We start from the raw sequence: 22,810 nt of genomic DNA on the forward strand, positions 1-22,810 counted from the left end.
CTTATTTCATGCAAGCATATGCAAGTTATTTTCAGAGTACATTGGAACTTGAACATTCTAAAATGCCCCCTCCCCCACCGTTATTTTTTCTGAGAAGAGTAGGGCTTTCTGTTATCCGTTCCATTCAGTACCAACATAATCACACTAGTGTTATTCCAATCAATTGTATATTGAAATTATAATGACATCTCCAACTGCAACTCAAATTACAGAAAGCCAAAAATCACTAATCAGATCACATGAAGTACTTTTTGGAATCAATGGTGCATTTATACTATCCTTCTGGCATTGGTGACATGTTGCCTCGAACACTAATTATCAAAAGTGAAGCACAAAATTAGGAAATCCATATCAATATCAGATTCACAACAAAAATGAGGTACATCAAAACCTCCATGATAGCTTACAATTTAATAAATGTAGGCAGACTACTGCAATATTATCTTAACAATGAAAAAGGTTGCTGCAACAATCATTAAAAAATGATTTCAACAACTAAAGCAAAATGTATTTGAAATGCAGGTTTGACTTCTCTGATTTCTTGCTAATCCATCACAATATGACTCCGCAATTATAGTATTGTTAAAAATCGAAGCAACATTGACAAAACAATGAGCTATGAGAACAAAAAGGTGAGCTTTTTACATTTTTGAATGTAAAGGCATTGATTTGACATGGTCTTATTTAGATAATTGCTACTGATGGGATTGCAAGTGGTGAACCAAAATCAGACACAAGGCATTATGGGGAATATATAAAGGCACATTGAAATGAGCTCAAATTATTATTATTGCACAGACTATATTAAAGATTTGTCGAGCCAATTAATATGTATCTGAAGGTTCACAGCAATTACACAGTATTGCTTCAAAAATGTAATCAATATTACTTTGACATCCCTGTGCTGATTTGCTGTCAGTCTGCTTTATTGCGGGCTGCAAGGGAATGTCTCTGCTGTTTGACAGGCCAATTGCCATGCCAGAAAGTTCTCCAAACTATATCTTGCAAAGTAAGAGATTCTATTTGCCCACGAGAAAATAATTTGCTTCCCACACCCCACTTATTCAATAATTTAAGAATGCATTGCATAATCCCTGTAATTAATGTCCACCCACTAACTCACCTCTTCCCATTTAACTGGTGTGGAATGGAATGCTAAAGCTGTAGCACAAACCAGCTGATTCCATATATGCATCTTACAAATACATGGTCCTGTTTATCTCCATCTGCTTATCTGGCATATCTATTAGCTTTGTGGATTTCAGGATTATCTGACTATTGAAATGGTCACAGCCCCAGACATCAGTGTCTGTTCTCATTTGTGAGCCCCGATCTAACATTAGTCATCAAGAGTGCCTTGGAGTATTTCGGAACTGCTAAACCTCTGCATCAGATTAAGGAGTCTCCCAAAAAGATGACTCAATTCTAATTTTTCACTGACAAGAATGGAACCTTGAAATGAACTCTCTTTAAAAACAACAACTTGCCATCCTCTATCATGCAAAGGATTGGTCATGAGAAAACTAACAAACATAAGTTTAATCTCTCACAAAAGGGTCTGTTCTTACAAAGATCTACAGACAAATAGCAAAAATCAACTTAAAAAAAATGGAAGTCAACTGACATGATTAGATTACTTACAGTGTAGAAACAGGGCCTTCGGCCCAACAAGTCCATACCAACCCGCCACCCACCCATACCCCTACACCTAATACTACGGGCAATTTAGCATGGCCAATTCACGTGATCTGCACATCTTTGGACTGTGGGAGGAAACTGGAGCACCCAGAGGAAACCCACGCAGACATGGGGAGAATGTGAAAACTCCACACAGTCAGTTGCCTGAGGCGGGAATTGAACCCGGGTCTCTGGCACTGTGAGGCAACAGTGCTAACCACTGTGCCACCGTGCCCCCCACAATTGCCTTCATGAACATGGTGTGGACTCAAATCATTCCTCCCCAGTATTTAGAATATTTACAGAGGCACCTTCTATGCTAGCTGCTTCACTATAACTCAGTACAGTTCATTCTGAGCACTGTTCATTGGGGCAAATGGTCCAAGTTATCAAAACAGAGACTCTTATCCAGCCACAGTTACATTAACATGTGCCAAGTTATTTGATTTCATTGAGATATTAATAAGGAGTGCCACAGTTCCTAAAATAGCTCACCCCACAACTGGCAATAAACAAGCAATTGCAGTCCTGTTGCTGGCTCAACTATCCTTACCATCACAAATGGCAACTGATTGGCACAATTCACTCTCAACAAAGGAATGAAAGGACAAAGTTTAGTTGGTTGCCATGACTACTGTACAATGCTTAGAAAGTTGATATTATGCAAGGACAAAGCTGAGTGAACTGTTTAACATTGATATTAACTAAGCTTATGGAGTTGTATTGCTTGTACAATTTGAATTTCCTCAGGATAACATGGGGGAGCAATTTAGCCTAAACATAGATTTGGTATCAGGACAAATTACAAACAAAACTGTTCAGGAAGGTTTTCTGCACAGGTATACTCTCACAATAAGGCAGCAACAGACTATTAGATTCAGCATTGAGTAATGAGCCAAATTTAGTTAAAAGCCTAACTGCTCAGCTCCTTCACTTTCGCACTCAGACAGTCCTCCTGACTCTTAGAGAAATTCTTGGCTCTCAGGAAGGTAAGTTAATTGTTTGGGACATAGATTAGCTTGATCAACATTAAGGAAGCTATGCATATCATTGGTGTCCATGAACCTTTGGATCTCCTCCACTTTTTCTCCCCTCCCACCCATTTGTTGTTTATGTTTTGAATTTAATGCTATGTTAGGGCCTTCAGATACCTACAGGAATACAGTCATTTTCAGACTGTGGTGGAATTTCCAGTCTGTGAAAGCTTTGAGCTCATGCTCAATTCAGACCTACATCGCTTGGTCATTTTTGTCAAACCAAAACACAGAGTGACTAAGTACCTTTTTGCAGATGCTTTTTAGGATCATTAGGAAGTATGGGAGCACTTTAACTCCTGGTGGGTGGATACTAAGAGTTTGATAGTCAAGCATTGACCAAGGAGGATTGCTTTTGGTGAAATTTTTGAGGCGTTCATGTTAATTTTCTATCAGTATTGCATATTTTGTCTTTATTCATTGGGAGCTTAGTCTAATGGAAAGGATAGATTGGATAAGGCCATGATACATTTAGTAGTTTTCAGTACCCGTCATGAGGACATTTCTAGTGCTTTGTTCAAACAATGATGTAGTTGAGCAAGGTCAGTGTTTTGACCATGAATGTTATCATAAGGGCTGTACTCATTTCACTGGTGGAACGTGGCTGATTATGCTCATGCACAAGCCATTTTCTTTGAATAGGAAGCTTTCATTGGGATTTGTTTTCCCTAGACAGTCCTTATAAATCACAGCTTTCTGCAGATTTGCACACTTCATAATTTTGGCATGAAATTCTCCAAGGGATCCAACAGTTTGTCACCTGTTGGGATATAAGCTAGTGATTTGTCAAATTTGGTGTAGAATCTCTCCTTGGTCTTATCTATTGTTTTAGGTGTTGAAGCAGATGCATTGGTGTTAGTAGCATGCTTATTGTTCCTTTGGGGAAGCTCAGCACTCATGGCACCAGTTTATCCAACAGGAGGAAGTCACTGAAGTACAAGCCAGGTTCATTTTCAAAGCTCATCCTATGGAGGCATTTTTCTCCCTCTGGAAGGCCCTTCCACAAAATGGCTTACCTCCCACCTTGCTCATTCTGTTGGCCTTATCCTCCCATCATGCATCATTTAATCTGAAACTATGATGGTGTTGCAGCATTTAGGTCCATCACTGCTGCATTTGTTTGGGTATTCTAGGCCAAAAACCTCATACTTATATGACTGGAAGATGGTTCTATCTTATTAAATGTAGGGTGGCTAATGTATACCAAAAGCAATGGGCTTTGACCCAATTAAAAGGGGGTTCTGATTTGATTGAAGGCCAGTCTCAATTGTCAAACATGATTCTGGTGTTTCTTCACTCCCCAATTCTGGGATGGCCCAGTTTCTCAACACATGCCTGCAACATGACCACAGCAAGCCATGTTATTGGATTCCAGTATCCAACTCTCCCTAATGACACGTGAATACTTATATAAATATTCAATGTGGTGTCCAACAACTGCAAAGGTTGTCCATTTAAGCAACTACAATGACTACAGGATGAGATAGAGATTTGCAACAATAATCATGGACATGGTGGACCTAATGGCCTCTCCCTCTGTTGTGAATGTTCTATATTCATCTACAGGTGAGCAGAGCTTAGCAGCTGAACTTCTTTTTGATAGCACACAAACAGTGTATATTATTTCAGATCAAGTCATTCTATTCTTGCTCGGCCACTTCAGAGTCAGAGTCAGAGCCAACCGTATTGCTGTGGTGCAGGAATCACATGTAGACCAGACCAAGTGAGGATGGCTGTTTTTCTTCCCCAAAAGGGTATTAGTGAACCAGACGGGTTTTTATGACAATCGATCTTTGTTGCCTGGTCACCATTGTGGAGAGTGGCTTTCAACTCCAGCATTTATTACTCTTCTTCAGTGTAACTACCAAATTCCCTCCTACAACCTCCATCCCTCACCAGAATGGCTTTGAGGACTCACTTTCTCAAATGAAAGCCCAACAATCCCCATCCATCCACCATATTCCAAATGGGGGTGTTTGTTCTTTTTGGATTCAAATCACTACTTCCACATGAATATTTTATCAGGACTCACACAGGTCCTAGGTATGGCTGCCTTTCCTTAGGCTATGGTGTAACATTTTTTCTTCCAGTCTTACTCAAATACATATGGGCAGCACGGTGGCACAGTGGTTAGCACTGCTGCCTCACAGCGCCAGAGACCCAGGTTCAATGCCCACCACAGAATGTGTGGAGTTTGCACATTCTCCCAGTGTCTGCTTGAGTTTCCTCCAGGTGCTCCGGTTTCCTCCCACAGTCCAAAGATGTGCAGGTTAGGTGAATTGGCCATGCTAAATTGCCCATAGTGTAAGGTGAAGGAGTAAACGTAGGGGAATGAGTCTGGGTGGGTTGCTCTTTGGAGGTTCGGTGTGGACTTGTTGGGCCGAAGGGCCTGTTTCCACACTAAGTAATCTAATCTAGTATATCCTCATCACTGCTTAACATACATACACAGTTTCCTGCTCTTGCACAGACTGAAATAGTTCATCGACAGTGGTTTCAATTTCCCCCTTTTCTTCATCTTTCCCCTTTCTTGACCTCTTTTATCAGCAGTTCCGAGGACAGCCTATTAACAAATATTTTTGACTGCAAGTTACGTTGACTGCACCTCCTCCCATTTTGTTTTCTGGGGGATTCTTTTTCTTCCTAGTTTCAGCTCAGCCATCATTTCTTGTTCTGAGGATGCCACACAAGTCCTTCCAATATGTCTTACTTTATGCATAAGCAAGGATTCTCTTTCAACATGATAGACAGTGGCTCTCAAATTGACTTATCACATTTCTTGCACACCTACTCTCCCTCCAAGAACTATGATTGAGTTCTCCTTGTCTGCGACTTCCATCACAAGAACTTTCACATTCAATAGATCATCTTCCACCATTTCTACTATTTAATATACTGTATTGACTGCTCATCATGCAGGTGTTTTTCCTCTACACCGGGAAGGCCCAGGGGGATTGGGTGGTCAATTAGTACATATTCAGGCCAAAGGTCTGGGGAAGGTTATAGGTTTGGATCCCGTGATGATAAAGCTGAATTTGATTATTAAAAAATGCTACAATTAAAAAGTAGCCTTCTGGTGAACATGTAGCCAGTGTCAATTGTTGTTTAAAATCCATCTAGTCCACGAATTCTCTTTAGGGAAGGATCCTCAATTGGTTTGATCTACCTATGACCCACAGTAATGTGGTTGTCTCTTAACTGTCTTCTGAAATGGCCTGGACAGCCAGCCAATCAGTGCAAGGGTAACAAATACCGGTCTTCCCAGTGACACCCATATTTTGTAGAAGAAAAAGAATAAACAGTGAGTAAAGTCAAGCTTCCAGCCATCTGTCATTTTAATTCTGTAGCCCAATCCCATGCTGACCTTTTGCCCTCTGCCTCCTACACTGTTCTACTGAAGTTTCATGTAAGTTTACCAAACATGAACTCATCTTTCAGTCAGAGTATAGAAGGCTGCCTAACTGCAGTTCAGATCCACGGTCCGATTTTTTTGGACAGAAGTGTTCAGCAATAGTTATGCTAATCCAATTTGCTGCTCGCCTACACTTGTTTATTTGTTCTGTTTATCCCATCTCTTTTTGCCCTGCACATTCAATTTCTATCATTTAATCTCTTCTGCTTTCAATCACACCACAGAGTTCCCCTTTGATCTTCCTTCCCAGTTTGTACCTGCTTAAGACCCATTACATCTCTAACGTCATCAGTCCTAGCGAAAGTTGCTTGGCTTGAAAGGTTAAGTTTGTTCCACTCTCCACAGATACACTCATGTTTACCAATGTAAACTTTACCAGATGATTTGCCCTGCGATATTTCAGTTGCGTTTGCTGTGGTACCTACTTACAGAAAAGGTAGAAATGTAACTTCATCACTGAAAAAAATCAATTCTTTGAAGAGTAGTACAAAATTATGAAGTGGAGTTTATTGCTTTACCTGATGTCTGTAGAGTCTAGCGTGGCTGCACACACATCAGGGAGCTGTGGCACTGGTCTGTTTCGAAGATCAGATGCTGTCACAGGAAATGAAGTAACCTGCTCCACGTTGCCCAGATGACCAACATACAAATCATTCTGCACCATTTCTCCTTGAAATTCAAAGAAGGGCGAGTCTGGCGGAGTGCCGATTAAATGTTGCATTTCCGCAGAGGTGGAATGTTCCTTTGTTAAGTAAATATTTGAGGAATCAACGGAAGCAGAAGGCAGTGGCATCCTATCGGGAGTGAACTTGAGAGGTGGGGTACCCTGGTGAAGGCGTGGTGGAACTGGTGGCCTGCTGTCCACATCACCTTGTGGGTCACAGAAATTAAAACAGGCTTCATCTGGCTCAAACGCATCTACTTTCAGGTTCTTACCAACTGGAAATTTCTGCTCTACTTCAACTCGTTGCATTTGAGAGGATGGGATTTTGTTTTTAGACTGAATACATCCATCAACACTTACTGGGTCTATACAGTCTGAAGTAAAGTTGCCTTTAACAAAATTAGCTCTCAGCTTTGACACAGGTACGCTTCTGCCAGGTTCAATTTTAGGAGGGCTATGTAAACTTAACACCTGATTCTCACTCTCTAAGTCAGTGTCTCCAGTCTCAGGACTTTTAGATACAGTCGTCGCATCTGCTTCTGGGAACACAGCGTTCAAATGTTTAAGTATTCTTTTACGATGTCCTGTTGGACCGATCCCAATCTGAAGAAGAATTTCATTGTTCATGTGTTGACAGTCCTCAACAGTGAAATAACCAGACTGCTTGAAGTGGTTAGTGTACTGCTCCAGATGAATACTGAACAACCAATCTGCGATATCGCCTCTACCCTCACTGGATGACAGCATTGTGCCGATTTCACTCTCATACCAGTCTTCACGGTTTACAGCTCACATCCTCATTTTCTTTATCCCAACAGAAGTTCGATGCAGCCACTGGATTTCTTAACTGACTTAGAGATCATTGAATGTGGAACTTACTTTGTAGTCAGAAGTGATAGTCCTTCCTCCCCATGATGTCACATCAAACAGCACCCTTTTCTGAAGCAAAGTGAAAAGATTAGAAATGCAGGTTAAATCAATTTATCACAAAAATGGAAATGCCGTCATAGACCATATAGACCATTGAGTCTGCTGCCCATTTTGTTAGGCGTAAGAACTCTTTTATTTAATTAATTTCAAAGCGCTACTCCTTTCTTCATGTTGCTTAGGCCCAAATATCAACATTTATTTTTAATCTTCACTTGAATTAACATGTAATTGATTTTTGGGATAATGCATCCACATTCTCATCACTCCCCTTGTGTAAGTTTTCTTTTAAAGTCAGAGTTTGTTACGAACTGTATAATGTCAAGTTTTAAGGTTGTGTTACCTTCTGAATTCTCCCACAAACAAGAAAACCATTTGAAATCCATCCTTTGAAAGACTGATTTCAAATAAAGGAAGGTAACATGATTTCTGTATTTTGAGAAGCACAGCTGGAGCAAATGAATGTGGTTTATGATTACCTCACAATCCTGGCAAATACAATTCCACTATGGCCTGTCCAAACTTGTCCTCCAATCTTGTTTAGATCCCAAGGAAATGGATGGTTTTTTTTAAAGTTTTTACACATTCTGTTGTTAACCCAAACTGGAAAATTCCACATGCCCTGACATTATCCAAGATTTGTAACATGACAGAATTTCAGCTGGAATACTCTCATTACTAGTTGAACTGACTAGGACAGAGCAAATGCGATAACATAACCAGCAAGTTAATGCCAGAAACCCATGGACGTGCCTTACTTATAGGTACCGCTCTCTTTCTTCAAGGCCCAGCAGCTCTTGTTTGCTTATCCAGCTCTACATTTTCAAGTTATCAGTGATGCTGAGTGCTTGAACATATAGCTATAATAACATGATGCTACTTCAGGCCCTGAAGTAATCCACATGTAAGTGCAGGCAATAAAAAGGATATAATTGGCATTTCCAGAACTTTTGTGGCACGGCGGTAATGTCCCTACTTCTGATTCAGGAGGCCCCAGTTCATGTCCCACCTGTTCCTGACATAGTAACATCCCAAAACAGGTTGATCAAAAAATACCTAGAATTGGCATTTTTTTGGTTTTATACAAATCAGGTACCTACTTCATGTGAGTAATTATGCATCTAACATTTTATTTGTAATATTTTGATGGTAATTAGCCAACTGAAATATGTGTTTATTCAATCAGTCTTGTTCTCATTGTGCTTCAATATTTCAGTTGAACATCAACACATAAATAAATGAATGCTAAAAACAAAGTTCAAGTGGTCACTTATGAGAAACAGACAGCAGTACAAGGAGTTATTTTAACAGCGCTCTTCTCTATCACCCTTCCCAAATAATTAAGGATCTGGAATCTGAATTAAAGCAATGCTGGAATTAACAATATTCTCCTTCCTTTCAGATTCCTTCTGCACAGTATTTCTTAGCCCATAAAAAAAGGAAATTAATCTGTTATTGGGTATGTAACAACAAACTTACTTGCAGATACGATTAGCCATAAACTTGTGGCTGGAGTTTATTTTATTCTGCAAAAGAATGCTCAGTGTCAGCTCAGGCTGGAGTCTTTAAGTGGTCATCTTAATACAAAATGGTATCATGTAATTGTGCTTTCTCTTTTGATATGTACTTCATTACCTGCTACACATTTGGTTTATCCAATTATCACTGCACTTCAAAGGCGACCAGAAAATAAACCTCATTCTTCTCATTTCTCTCTCCCTCCAATTATGATACCAATTTTGTTTTGTCTGTGTCTGCCAGCATATTTATATCTGCGTGTATTTGGAGAAGGGAAGTAGGTTGTAAAGATATTGAAGTTTTAACAAGTGGAGCTATTTGTCGTTAGTTCTGTGTTCATTTGTCTTTAGAAGCTATTTACTTGTAATAAGCAGTCTTTGAGTCATAAAGATGTACAATACAGAAACAGACCCTTCGGTCCAACTCATCCATGCCGACCAGGTATCCCAACCCAATCTAATCCCATTTGCCAGCACTTAGCCCACATCCCTCTAAACCCTTCCTATTTATATCCCCATCCAGATGTCTTTTAAATGTTGCAATTGTACCAGCCTCCACCAATTTCTCTGGCAGGAATACACACACCACTGCCTATGTGAAAAGGTTGCCCCTTATGTTCAGTTTATACCTTTTCCCACTCACGCTAAATCGATACCCTCTAGTTTTGGACCCCCCACCTCAGGGAAAAGACTTTGTCTATTTATCCTATCCATGCCCCTCATGATTTTACAAACCCATATGGAGGTCAGCCCTCAGCATCCGACGCTCCAGGGAAAACAGCCCCAGCCTGTTCAGCCTCTCCCTTTAGCTCAAATCCTCCAACCCTGGCAACACCCTCATGAATCTTTTCTGAGCCGTTTCAAGTTTCACAACAGCATTCCCATAGGAAGAAGACCAGAATTGTATGCAATATCCCAAAAGTGGCCTAACCAATGTCCTGTACAGCCGCAACATGACCTCACAACTCCTGTACTCAATACTATGACCAATAAAAGAAAGCATACCAAACACCTTCTTCACTATCCTATTCACCTGCGACTCTATTTTCAAGGAGCTATGAACCTGCACTCCAAGGTCTCCTTGTTCAGTAACAGTCCCTAGGACCTTACCATGAAGTGTATAAGTTCTGCTAAGATTTGCTTTCCAGAAATGCAGCACCTCGCATTTATCCAAATTAAACTCCATCTGCCACTTCTCAGCCCATTGGCCCATCTGATCAAGATTCCGTTATAATCCTAGGTTACCTTCTTCACTGTCCATTACACCTCCAATTTTGGTGTCATCCGCAAAGTTACTAACTAAACCTCCTATATTCACATCCAAATCATTTATGTAAATGACAAAAACTGGCGGACCCAGCACCAATCCTTGTGGCACTCGACTGGTCACAGGCCTCCAGTCTGAAAAACAACCCTCCACCACCACCCTCTGTCTTCTACCTTTGAGCCAGTTTTGTATCTAAATGACTAGTTCTCCTTGTATTCAATGAGATCTAACCTTGCTAATCAGTCTCCCATGGTGAACCTTGTTGAACGCCTTACTGAAGTCCATATAGATCACATCTACCGCTCTACCCTCATCAATCCTCTTTGTCATTTTTTCAAAAAACTCAAACAAGTTTGTGAGACATGATTTCCCACGCACAAAGCCATGCTGACTGTCCCTAATCAGTCCTTGCCTTTCCAGATATGTGTAAATCCTGTCCCCTCAGGATTCCCTCTAGCATCTTGCCCACCACCGACGTCAGGCTCACCAGTCTATAGTCCCCTAGCTTGTCCTTACCAACTTTCTTAAATAATGGCACCACATTAACCTACCTTCAGTCTTCTGATGCCTCACCTGTGACTATCGATGATACAAATGTCAAAGAAAGGGGCCCAGCAATCATTTCCCACAAAGTTCTAGGGTACACCTGTTAAAGGTCCTGGGGATTTATCCATTTTAATGTGTTTTAAGACATGTAGCATTTCCTCCTCTGTAATATGGACATTTTTCAAGATGTCACCATCTATTTTCCTACATTCAATATCTTCCACATCTTTCTCCACAGACGCAAAATACTCATTTAGTATCTCTGCCTTCTCTTGCGACTGCACACAAAGGCCATCTTGCTGATCTTTGAGGAGCCCTATTCTCTCCCTAGTTACCCTTTTATCTTCAATGCATTTGTAAAAATCCTTTGGATTCTCCTTACCCAATTTGCCAAAGCTATCTCGTCCCCCTTTTGCCCTCCTGATTTTCCTCTTAGGCATACTCCTACTGCCTTTATACTCTTCTAAGAATTCACTTGATCTATCCTGTCTATGCTTGACATATGCTTCCTTCTTTTTCTTAACTAAACCCTCAATTTCTTTAGTCAGCCAGCATTCCCACCAGCCTTTCCTTTCCTTTCACCCTAACAGGAATATACTTTCTCTGGACTCTCATTATCTCATTTCTGAAGGCTTCCCATTTTCCAGCCGTTCCTTTACCTGCAGACATCTGCACCCAATCAGCTTTTAAAAATTCTTGCTTAATACCATCAAAATGAGCCTTCCTCCAATTTAGAACTTCAACTGTTAGAGCTGGTCTATCCTTTTCCATCACAATTTAAAAACTAATAGAATTATGGTCGCTGGCCCCAAAGTGCTTCCTCACTGACACCTCAGTCACCCGCCCTGCCTTATTTCCCAAGGGTAGGTCAAGTTTTGTACCTTCTCTAGTAGGTACATCCACATACTGAATCAGAAAATTGTCTTGTATGCACTTCACAAATTCCTCTCCATCTAAACCCTTAACACAATGGCAGTCCCAGTCTATGTTTGGAAAGTTAAAATCCCCTACCCTAACCACCCTATTATTTTTACTGATAACAGATCTCCTGACAAATTTGTTTCTCAATTTCTCGCTGTTTATTAGGGGCTCTATAATACAATCCCAATAAGGTGATCATCCCTTTCTTCTTTCTCAATTCCACCCAAATAACTTCCCTGGATATACTTCCGGAACATCCTCCCTCAATACAGTGTAATGCTATCCCTTATTAAAAACACCACTCCCCCTCCTCTCTTGCCTCCCTTTCTATCCTTCCTGTAGCATTTGTATTATGGAACATTAAGCTGCCAATCCTGTCCATCCCTGAGCCATGTTTCTGTAATTGCTGATATCCCACTCCCATTTTCCTAACCAAGCCCTGAGTTCATCTGCCTTCCATGTTAGGCCTCTTGCATTGAAATAAATGCAGTTTAATTTATCAGTCCTACCTTTTTCTCTGCTTTATCCCCGCCTGCGCTGACTGTTTGACTCGCCTTTGTTCTCAACTGCACCAGTCTCAGATTGATTTCTTTCCTCACTATCTCCCTGGGTATGCCCCCCCCCCCCCTTCGACAGTTTAAATCGTCCAGAGCAGCTCTAGCAAATCCCCCTGCCAGTATATTAGCCCCCTTCCAATTCAGATGTAATCCATCCTTCTTGTAAAGGTCACTTCAGAAGAGATTCAAATGATCCAAAAATGTGAATCCTTCTCCCATACACCAGCTCCTCAGCCATGCATTCACCTGCTCTATCCTCCTATTCCTGCCCTCACTAGCTCGCAGCACCAGGAGTAATCCAGGTCTTACTACTCTCGAGGATCTCCTTTTTAAATTCCTGCCAAACTTTCTGTATTGCCCCTTCATAAATCTCATTCTTTTCCCTTCCTATGTTTTTGGTTCAAATGTGTACAATGACTTCCTGCTGGTTCCTCTCAGTCAGAGTAATACAGCTCAGAAACACAAACTTTGGTCCAACTCATCCGTATCCACCAGACATCCCAATCTGACCTGGTCCTATTTACTCTCTAAACCTTCCTATTCATATACGCATCCAGATGCCTTTTAAACATTATAATTGTACCAGCTTCTACCACTTCCTCTGGCAGCTTATTCTATACACGCACCACCTTTTGTGTGAAAAGGTTATCCCTTTTAAATCTTTTCAATCTCACCCAAAATTTATGCCCTCTCCCCGCCGAGGAAAAAGACCTTGGCTATTTACTCTATCCATGCCCCTCATGATTTTATAAGTCTCTATAAGGTCACCCCTCAGCCTCCGACACAATTCATTGAAAAAAGCTCCAGCCTATGCAGCCTCTCCCTTTAGCTCAAGCCCTCCAATCCAGGCAACATTCTTGTGAATCTTTTCTGCACCCTCTCAAGTTTAACAACATAATTCCTGTAGCAGCGTCACCAGAATTGTACACAGTATTCTAAAAGTGCCCGAACCAACCATGCCGCAACAATGACATCCCAACTCATGTACTTGATCATTGAAGGCAAACATACCAAATGCTTTCTTCCCCACCTTGACTATGTGTAACTCCACTTTCAAGAAAATATGCCTTACCAAGGAAGGGTCTTACCATTAATTGTCTCAGTCCTACCCTGGTTTGCCTTAGCAAAATACAACTTACAATTAACTAAATTTGCTCCATCTGCCAACCTTGGCCCATTGGCCCATTGGATCAAGGTCCTGTTGTACTCCGAGATAATCTTCTTCACTATCTACTACACAACCTGGTTTGTTGTCACTAAGAATTAATTCGTACTGCGTACAGAAACCTGGTCCATGTTTTTTGTCAATTTAGATCTAAAAAGTCAGGTAAATTGGGAAATTTTGTATACTTTGAATGAATCTTTAAGCTTTATGATGACCGTGGGAAAAGCAGGCCTTGATTTCCATTGTGCTACCCAGTGAGATGCGACATCTGACAACATCATTCTGCTTCTTAGGATGACTTTGCAGTAGAGAGAAGCTTGATTTTATACTCCATTACTGACTCATTTTAAACACTTCTCTTCAGCTTTCATCACCAACCAGTAAATGCAAAAAGCTCATGGAACTTCTCTATGATCAAAATTGAGACCATCTAGTTAAATGCTTTCATCACATTCTTTCTTTCATGACCAAAACCACTCTGAAGCTCCCCTAAACAAGTCTTGAACCAGCATCTTATTCAAGTTTCTCTTTCCACCAAGAATAGCCCCCTCCCACACCCCGCCCTTTTGGTGCTCTGTGTCATATATCTCTGAGAGTTTCAAAATTATTTGTCATAAAATAACTAAACACCCGACGTTCCTTCCTGCCCAACATGTGAACTGACATTGTTGTGGTTTCCCTTCCTCAGACAATACTCCAGTCACTTGGAAAACCTCTGTCTGGCTTTGGCCTCTTTACAAAATCAAACTTTAATCCCTCAATCCCTGCAAGCTACCAACTGTTCTCTGAATTCCCTTTTCCAGTGCAAGTTCATGTAAATATTATTACTGCCCGAATCCACGCAATCGTTCCTGTTATTCCATATGGCAACCACTCCAGTTAGGTTTCTTTCCATATCATGGCATTGAAACAGTTTGAATAGCACATTACATCTCCTGTGACTAACCTTTATTTAAACTTTCACGTTCCTCTATGAAAATTTCATTCCAAGTAATTTGGGTCAAGGAAAAGCTGGAGTGAAGAGCTAGGCTAATGGTCTAAAAACTCATCTGGTTCTCTTAACCACCTTTAAGGAAGGAATTCTGCCATCCTTACCTCATCTGGCCTTCATGTGACTCCAGACTCACATCAATGTGGTTGATTCTTAATTGTTCTCTGAAATGGTCCTCGTAAGCCACTCAGTTCAGGTAGCAATCAGGGATCGAACTAATGCTAGCCCAGCCAGGGACATCCATATTGGCCCTGAACAAACTGGTTATCAAATCCATGGACCATGTCCACAAATTTAAAATCCCTATTAAGAAGTCAAGAGTTTTTCTTTTATTTCCCCCACCTCTTCTGTATCTCCTGTCAAAACTTCTCTTTCTGCTCCTGCATTATCAACCTTAATTACCTCAAGGAAACCTTCTTAGCCCCTTCCATTTTATTACTTCAATGTTACACTTTGACAAAATCATCGGAAGGTAGGGATCAGATCCACATATAGACAGACAACACCAGGTTCTACATATCCACTGATTCGCCCAACCCCCAATCGTCAAAATTCTAGTCCTGAAACAGCCACAATTTCTTACACAGAAAAGGACTAAATCAATCATAGAATTCCTACAGTGTGGAAACAGGCCATTCAGCCCAACACGTCTACACCAGCCCTCTGAAGACCCTCCCACCCAAACATATCCCCCTACCCTATCCCTGTAACCCTGCATTTCCCATGGCTAATACGTCTAACTTACACATCCCTGAACCTGATGGGCAATTTAGCATGGCCAATCTACCTAACTTGCACATTTTGGACTGAGAGAGGTTACTGGAGCACCGGCAGAAACCCACACAGATACGGGGAGAATGTGTAAACTCCACAAAGACAGTCACCCAAGGTTGGAATCAACCCCAGGTCTCTGCTGCTGTGAGGCAGCAGTGCTAACCACTGAGCCACCATGCTGCCCACTTAACAAACCTGATATCATTGCCACAGACTGCATGCTCCCTCTCGCAATGACACTCAAACTACCCTGTTCACCATCTTGCAATCCTGATACTCTGGTTTCCTATTTGCCTCAGTATTGAGCCTCTGACCCTATATCCTCTATATCGCAAAACTGCCCACTTCCACTCTGTAACACCACCCATCTCTGCCCTTACATCAGTCCATCAGCTAGAATCTTCATCCATGTCATTATTACTTCAACTATTTTAACGCTACCTTGGTTAGCCTCCCACTCTCCTATCCATCATAATCTTTAGCTTATCTGAAAGTCTACAGTCTATATCCAGCACTCAGTCCAGCTCACTGTTACCATTATACTCTTGAACCTATATAGACTTCTGATCCCTAAAATGTCACAAATCTAAAGTCTCTGTTAAGGAACTTATAATATTTTCCCCTCTCCACTGCTAAAGCCATACAACCCTTGGGAGAACATAGCACATCACCACCCAATCTCTGAACCCAAATTTTTCAACTTTCTCAATCTATTAGAACACAATGGTGAGGCTATCATTCCTTCCCCAAAACATTTTTAGCCTCTGGAACACCTTCTCCTCCTTCATGATCATCCTTAAATCTTCCCCTTTCAGCAAGGTTTAGTCAATCTTGTAAATGTGTTTTGAGAAGATTTGCAGCCCAGGTTGAGGTTCTAAATATAAGTTTGGTCGCTGAGCTGGAAGGTTCATTTTCGAATGTTTGACCCACTCCCACTAGTATCTTTACATACGGATGAGGAAGGACACCAGTTCAACTGGGACAACACATCCATCCTAGGATACGCCAAACAAAGACATGCACGAGAATTCCTAGAAGCATGGCACTCCAACTGGAACTCTACCAACAAACACACTGACTTGGATCCCATTTACTCCACCCTGAGAAAAAGAACCGGAAATGACATCACCAACCCAAGGAAACCTAAACACATAAATAAAAAGCAGACCATACCACCAGTGCTTGACCGGAGGCTCACTGATGATGTTACCTTGTATGGTGATGAAGCATCTGAAAATGAAACTTCCAGCTCAGTGAGCAAACTTACATCCAGAATCTTATTAATATTTTAACCTTATGGTTGGTACCCACTCTGCTGAAATGGCCTGGACAGATCTTGTGTGTGTTGCAGGTGCTATGTAAATCCAAGCTGTTAGCTGGAGCATTTTATTGTGGTGCCCTTTAAAGGCATAAAATAGGAATATAGGCTGAGAATTTATAAACATTATCGTATATTTATTACTGCTACTACTTAATGTTCACTTTAGCAAGTCAGAGTTAATGTAAAGATAATAAACTACACATGCCAACACTTCAAATAACAACCAGTTCAGTAAGTGCAAAAGTATAAAATTCAACAACTTCTAGAGAAGATTTCAGAGAAAGGAAATTCTATTTTTATTCACTTCCTGTTGAAGGTTTGTTTTCTTCACAAATAACTTGCCAACTTTTCAGATGTCTAAATATTACCACATTTCTAATGACACATATTTTAAAACTTCATTCCCCTAATATTCTCATTAACAAACTCACAATAATGTCAACTGATGCTCGGCAATAGTTTGGATTTCCAGCTACCTTCCAGTAACATCAATCTCAAAATAAAGGTATCAGAGTTTTTGAATATGTGGGAATAATATCATCTCAGAAGCAGTGAAAAGCATGTGGATTCAATCCTATGTTATGATCAGCGTGTTTATACACTTCACAAGCTATACGCTCAGGTGGTCACAACTAATTAACATCTCAGTCAAAAAGTAACCCAGAGGACATTGCTACCAGAAGTGAGTACATGCATTAGTAGTGTCATATAAACTGTTAGTCTGGGAATCTGACTTGAATAAAAATGCTTCAGTGGACAAGACCAAAAAATGGTCGCATAGTTTCATGTTCTGTTTGGCACCTTTGGGAAAACTGAAAGTGCTTGCTTGACAGACCAATCTCGTTGGAACAGAGGCAAAATGAACAGAGTAGAGGTAGTCTTGTCCCAGGTCTGGAAAATGCCTGCATGGTTATATGTCAAGCCAATGATTTTGTACTTGACTAATGCCCTTATCCTATCCCAACCTGCACACTATGGGCAATTTAGCATGGCCAATCCATCTAACGTGCACATCTTTGGACTGTGGGAGGAAACCGGAGCTCCCAGTGAAAACCAGCACAGTCAAGGGGAAGATGCGCAAACTCCACACACAGTCACCAGAGGGTGGAATTGAACCCAGATTCCTGATGCTGTGAGGCAGCAGTGCTAATGACTTAGCCACTGTGCCACTCTAAAATTATTGATATATCTAGAATTTTGAAATGGAGTACAGGATTGTGTCACATCCTCCAACTCAATTATCTGGATTATTTAAACTGTTGAATTCTCCAAATACCATTAATATAATTTTACATAACAACCTGTGGGCGGCACGGTGGCACAGTGGTTAGCACTGCTGCCTCACAGCGCCTGAGACCCGGGTTCAATTCCCGCCTCAGGCGACTGACTGTGTGGAGTTTGCACGTTCTCCCCGTGTCTGCGTGGGTTTCCTCCGGGTGCTCCGGTTTCCTCCCACACTCCAAAGATGTGCAGGTCAGGTGAATTGGCCATGCTAAATTGTCCGTAGTGTGAGGTAAGGGGTAGATGTAGATGTAGATGTAGATGTAGGGGTATGGGTGGGTTACGCTTCGGCGGGGCGGTGTGGACTTGTTGGGCCGAAGGGCCTGTTTCCACACTGTAAGTAATCTAATCTAATCTAATCTAATCTAATCTAAAAACCTGCAAAACAAAAAAAATCACATACCAGCTAACTTTATATACCACCCATTAGCGTAGTACACAGTTCAGAGAAAATGCCCTACGAGTCCTCAACATTGACTCTGAAGCCCATGAACTCTCAGTATCAGATCAAATAGGACCAAAGAAATTGGCAGATTATCATCTACTGTCCATCTGTCATCCCAGAGAGTAGGCATGCCAACAATAATCAGAAAGTCAAAGGGGCTTTGGGTGTTGAGGGGGTGTGATGAGAAAGGAGTTTGATCTTCCATTCCAAAACCTAAAAACAGCGAGATAGAGAGTAGCTTTGAAATGGAATGGAGAGGGAACTTGGGGATTGGAGGTTAAGAAGAGCAGGCTAGAGAATGTAGTAAGGGGATGGGGAGGAGGAAGGTACATAGAACAACATTTTCTGTAAAGCTGGAAGCTGTAGGACCTATTGGGACAGACCATTAAGGAAGAAGCAAATCAACAAAATGGGCCAGTGAAACCCAGGTCCTTAACTGTGGGTAAACAGTGCAATCATGTTTGAGTGGTGGAATAAGGAGTCTAAGATTGGGTGTGGCAGAATGAAACACCACTTCATGAGCTGCAGGGTATTGACAATAGATGCCTAATCACAAAACATTAAATAGAGAACTGGAATATTGTTTGGACAGGAAAAGGTCAAACATTTGAAAACCAGTAACATAAAATAATCTTGGGACAAACTAATTGTAGACCAGGGGCTGAACAGCCTCCTTTTCTGTCACAATTTCTAACATTTTATCAACTCTGAACCTAAGTCGACAGACATATTTAGAAATGTTGATGACAGGACATGTCTCTTGGGAGAAGTGCACTGGGTCTGCCTTTTATGCCATCTCTCAGTTTGATTTAGGTCAGTCTAAGCAATCAAACTGGCTGGCACAAAGTCAAAAAGAAGACTGGCTCTGACAGAGGTGGCTGGTCAGAGCCATCATCTTCACATGGAACTGAAGATCAAACCAGAGTTCAAGGTGATAATGAAAGAGACCAGATCCTCTAAAGGCACATCAAAAGAGGCGCTATGCTCCACTTTGTTCCTATTAGTTACAAGGTGCATATCAACAGATCATACTATTTACATATGGATGAGCATTCATATATATATATATATAAAAATCGCTCCCCTCCCCTCAACTAGCTCATAGATCATCTTCCAAATTTCTCATACAAAAAATGCTGGTGTAAAACCACTGACAAAGAAACTCAACAGCAGGGCACCTAATCTTTGCGTGGTGAGTGCATTACTATTTGCAGATAAAATATGATCAGCATATCACATCTTTTAAAGCTTCAGGGACGCTTTGAAGAACAGTTTCCTTAGTTCTATTATGAAGATGTAAGTATGCCTTTAAGAGATTAAAAACAGCAGGACTACCGGACCCAGCACCATGTATACTGAAAAGTGGTAACAATGTAATACTGGGTCAAACCACTCAATTAGTTTGTTGCTTGGAAACAAAAACAAAATTCAAATTTGGCCAATCAGTTTAAATTATACCTGAAACACATCAAACTCCAAGCAAGTTTGAATTGAGGATACTGACAACCTTAAAAGCCAATGACACTATCCTATGCTCTGGAGTATAAGACTGGGGAAAATTTAACAATTGAGGGGAGAACTGCCAAACATAGCTTATACCAGACTGCTTGAAAAAACATCTCTCTTAAAAGTCCCTTTTCAATCTGTAACCTATAATGCAAAAATTTATAACAAGGAGAAAAGACACAGTAAGTTCCGAAGGCAAGAACCAACAGCTGTCTGGTTTTGAGATAAGAAGTGTTGTTTTGTAAATCTTAATTGGGAGTTTTAATCGGACTAGTATTATAGAAGGGAAGGTAACAAATAAGTTAGAGTAAGGAATAGTGGTTAGTTAATTATTCTCTGTTATACTTTAAGAAATAAAGTTGTTAAATTTTACTTTAATTAGCTCTTAGCCATTCGATTCTTACATATTACTGCATGGGATAAATCATTTCGGTGTTGCTGGTTTTAAATTAAGGAGGAGGGTTTACCCTGTGTCATAACAGCTCTAAATCCCAACAGCTTCAGAAAATCAACAACATCCAGCTAAGCAGGCAGGTTTTCCAAGTAAGCTTGTGATCCTCCTCTACACCAGATCTAGTGACTGGGTCGTTGCCTTGAGGCATGATGAGCAAAACCAAACTACATACTCGAGTTAATTGATTAAGAAAATGGAAATTTTAAATTTATACAAGTTATACAATTTAATTCCTGACTTTTAAAAATCCATTTTTGTTAAATATGATCATATTGGATATCAACTGAAATGATTAACACCAAAAATGTTAGCCACCTGATATTGAATACAAATGAGCATTAGTTCGGTGGGTTCACTGTTACTTTCAGTTTCAAAATTTGACAGGGCTGGCTGAAATGGAAAATCTGTTTCCGGCTTTTACACAGATTAAACTTGTTGCTATGTGAGCCAGTGACATCTGTTCAAAACTTTCAGTCACTTCTACACTTCTTAGACCCGAGAGAGGCAGAATTAGAAACTCTATCAAACTGGGTTGAGAAACCAATGTGACAAACTGCAGAAGATTAATAAATAAAATCAAATTAAAAATTGTAGTCAGGACTCACGCAGAGGCATTATCCATGGTGACTAGATTCTCCCAGTTGATACTCATTGACTGCTTTAACCCTTTTTCACTTCTGGGGGTCATTAGGCACTCACTCCTTCATGACTCGTGTTGCTGGGACATATTCTAAGGTAGCCAGTCATTCACTGATCAATATTAAGATCCATCTGCAGCTTTCTAAACCACCCATTTGACTTGTTCTGATCCCCTCATACAACCACCAATCTCAAACTTGTCAATTGGATATATAGCAGCAAATCATTAGACATATTCCACATATTCACTAATGAGTCACAGAAACATCAAAGTCCAAGAACAATATTTGTTCCAAATTAAAGGCCTGTCCATTTGTCATTGGCTCTTACAATAGCAAAATAATGCACTCATGAAATATGAACATATGGAAATGTGAAACCCAAAAAAAGAATTGGAGGTACTCAACATCTCATCATTAGTGGAGGCAGGAAGTTACCTTTTCAGGCCATTGAGACTTTGACAGGATGGGAAAGGTTAGAGAAGGACATTACAATTAAACATTATGACTGCTTTCCATCATAATCTACCATTGTGTTATGAATATTTCCTACACAGGTTACGATTTCAACAGATCTCGCAACACAAAACTGGGCAAACAAGAAGTACGATGGATCAGCTGCAGAAGAACTGCATTCAACCAAGAAAACATAACTTTAAGCCTGGCATATCCCCCATTATCATCAACCCAGGGGCTCAATCTTTGGTCAAAGAGTGTAGAACGGCATGCAAGCACATGGTATATCTAAAAATAAGGTGCCAATCTAGTGAAGTTAAAAGACCAGACTATCTGCATTCAAAACAGCAAAAGCAACATATGACAGATATAATCAAATGATCCCACAACTAACTAATCAGTTCTGTCCTTCAGTCCTGCCGCACACAGTAAGTGGCAGTGCCATGGTGATGTTGTTAGTAATTCAGAAAACCAGACGAATGCTCTCAGGATACTGGCTCAAATTCCACCACATCATCTGGTGCAATTTAAATTCAGGTAATAAATCTGGGATGGAAATCTAGTGTCTATAATGGGTGACCATGAACCTGCCACCAATTATTCTACAAGCCCATCAGGTTCAGTAATATCCTTCAGGGAAGGAAATCCTTATCTGCTCTGGCCCATGTGATTCCAGATCCACAGTAATTTAGAAGACTTTAACGGCCCCCTGAAATGATCCAGCAAGCCAAAGAAGTTCAAGGGCTATGAGAGAATGCCAATAAATGCTAGTGTAGTGAGTGACATCCACACCTTATGCAGAATAAAGAAAAGCAATACGTATAATTTGAATGATAGTCAACAATTAAGCAACTTACTGGAGGAAGAGGTGCCATAAATAGTCCCATCCTCAACAACAGGGGAGCTCAGCACATCGTATAAAAGACAAGGCTGAAGCATCTTAAACAACCGACAGTGGAAAGTGTCATGAGGAACATTCACTTCAGCCGCACCCCGAAGGTTCCTCAGCATCACAAATCTTCAGCCAAGTCAACTCACTTCATTTGGTATCAAGAAACCAAAAGCACTGGATACTGTAAAAACTAGAGCCCTGACAATGTTCTGGTAATGGTACTGAAGATCTATACTCCAGAACTACCTATGACTCTAGGAAAGCTGTTCCAGTCCAGTGACAACATTAGAATGCATCCAGAAATGTGGAAAACTACCATGGTATGCCCTCGCCACAAAAAAAAACAAGAGACAATCTATCTATTC

General features: G+C 40.7%; 1 protein-coding gene across 7 annotated transcripts in view; it reads right to left on the minus strand.

Annotated features, from left to right (window-relative positions):
* arap2 (ArfGAP with RhoGAP domain, ankyrin repeat and PH domain 2) overlaps window positions 1–22,810 on the minus strand; it is a 320,143-nt gene that overhangs the window by 264,013 nt on the left and 33,320 nt on the right. For 5 of the 7 annotated variants that reach the window (XM_072566592.1, XM_072566582.1, XM_072566591.1 and 2 more), the window contains exon 2: window positions 6,642–7,726. The exons of the other annotated variants lie outside the window; for them this stretch is intronic. In XM_072566592.1, the coding sequence (XP_072422693.1) occupies window positions 6,642–7,534 (893 nt within the window). In that variant the 5' untranslated portion in view covers window positions 7,535–7,726. The remainder of the gene's footprint in view (window positions 1–6,641; window positions 7,727–22,810) is intronic. 7 annotated transcript variants of the gene reach the window in all.

The sequence above is a fragment of the Chiloscyllium punctatum genome, chromosome 1 (assembly GCF_047496795.1).
Source record: "Chiloscyllium punctatum isolate Juve2018m chromosome 1, sChiPun1.3, whole genome shotgun sequence".
NCBI lineage: Eukaryota > Metazoa > Chordata > Chondrichthyes > Orectolobiformes > Hemiscylliidae > Chiloscyllium > Chiloscyllium punctatum.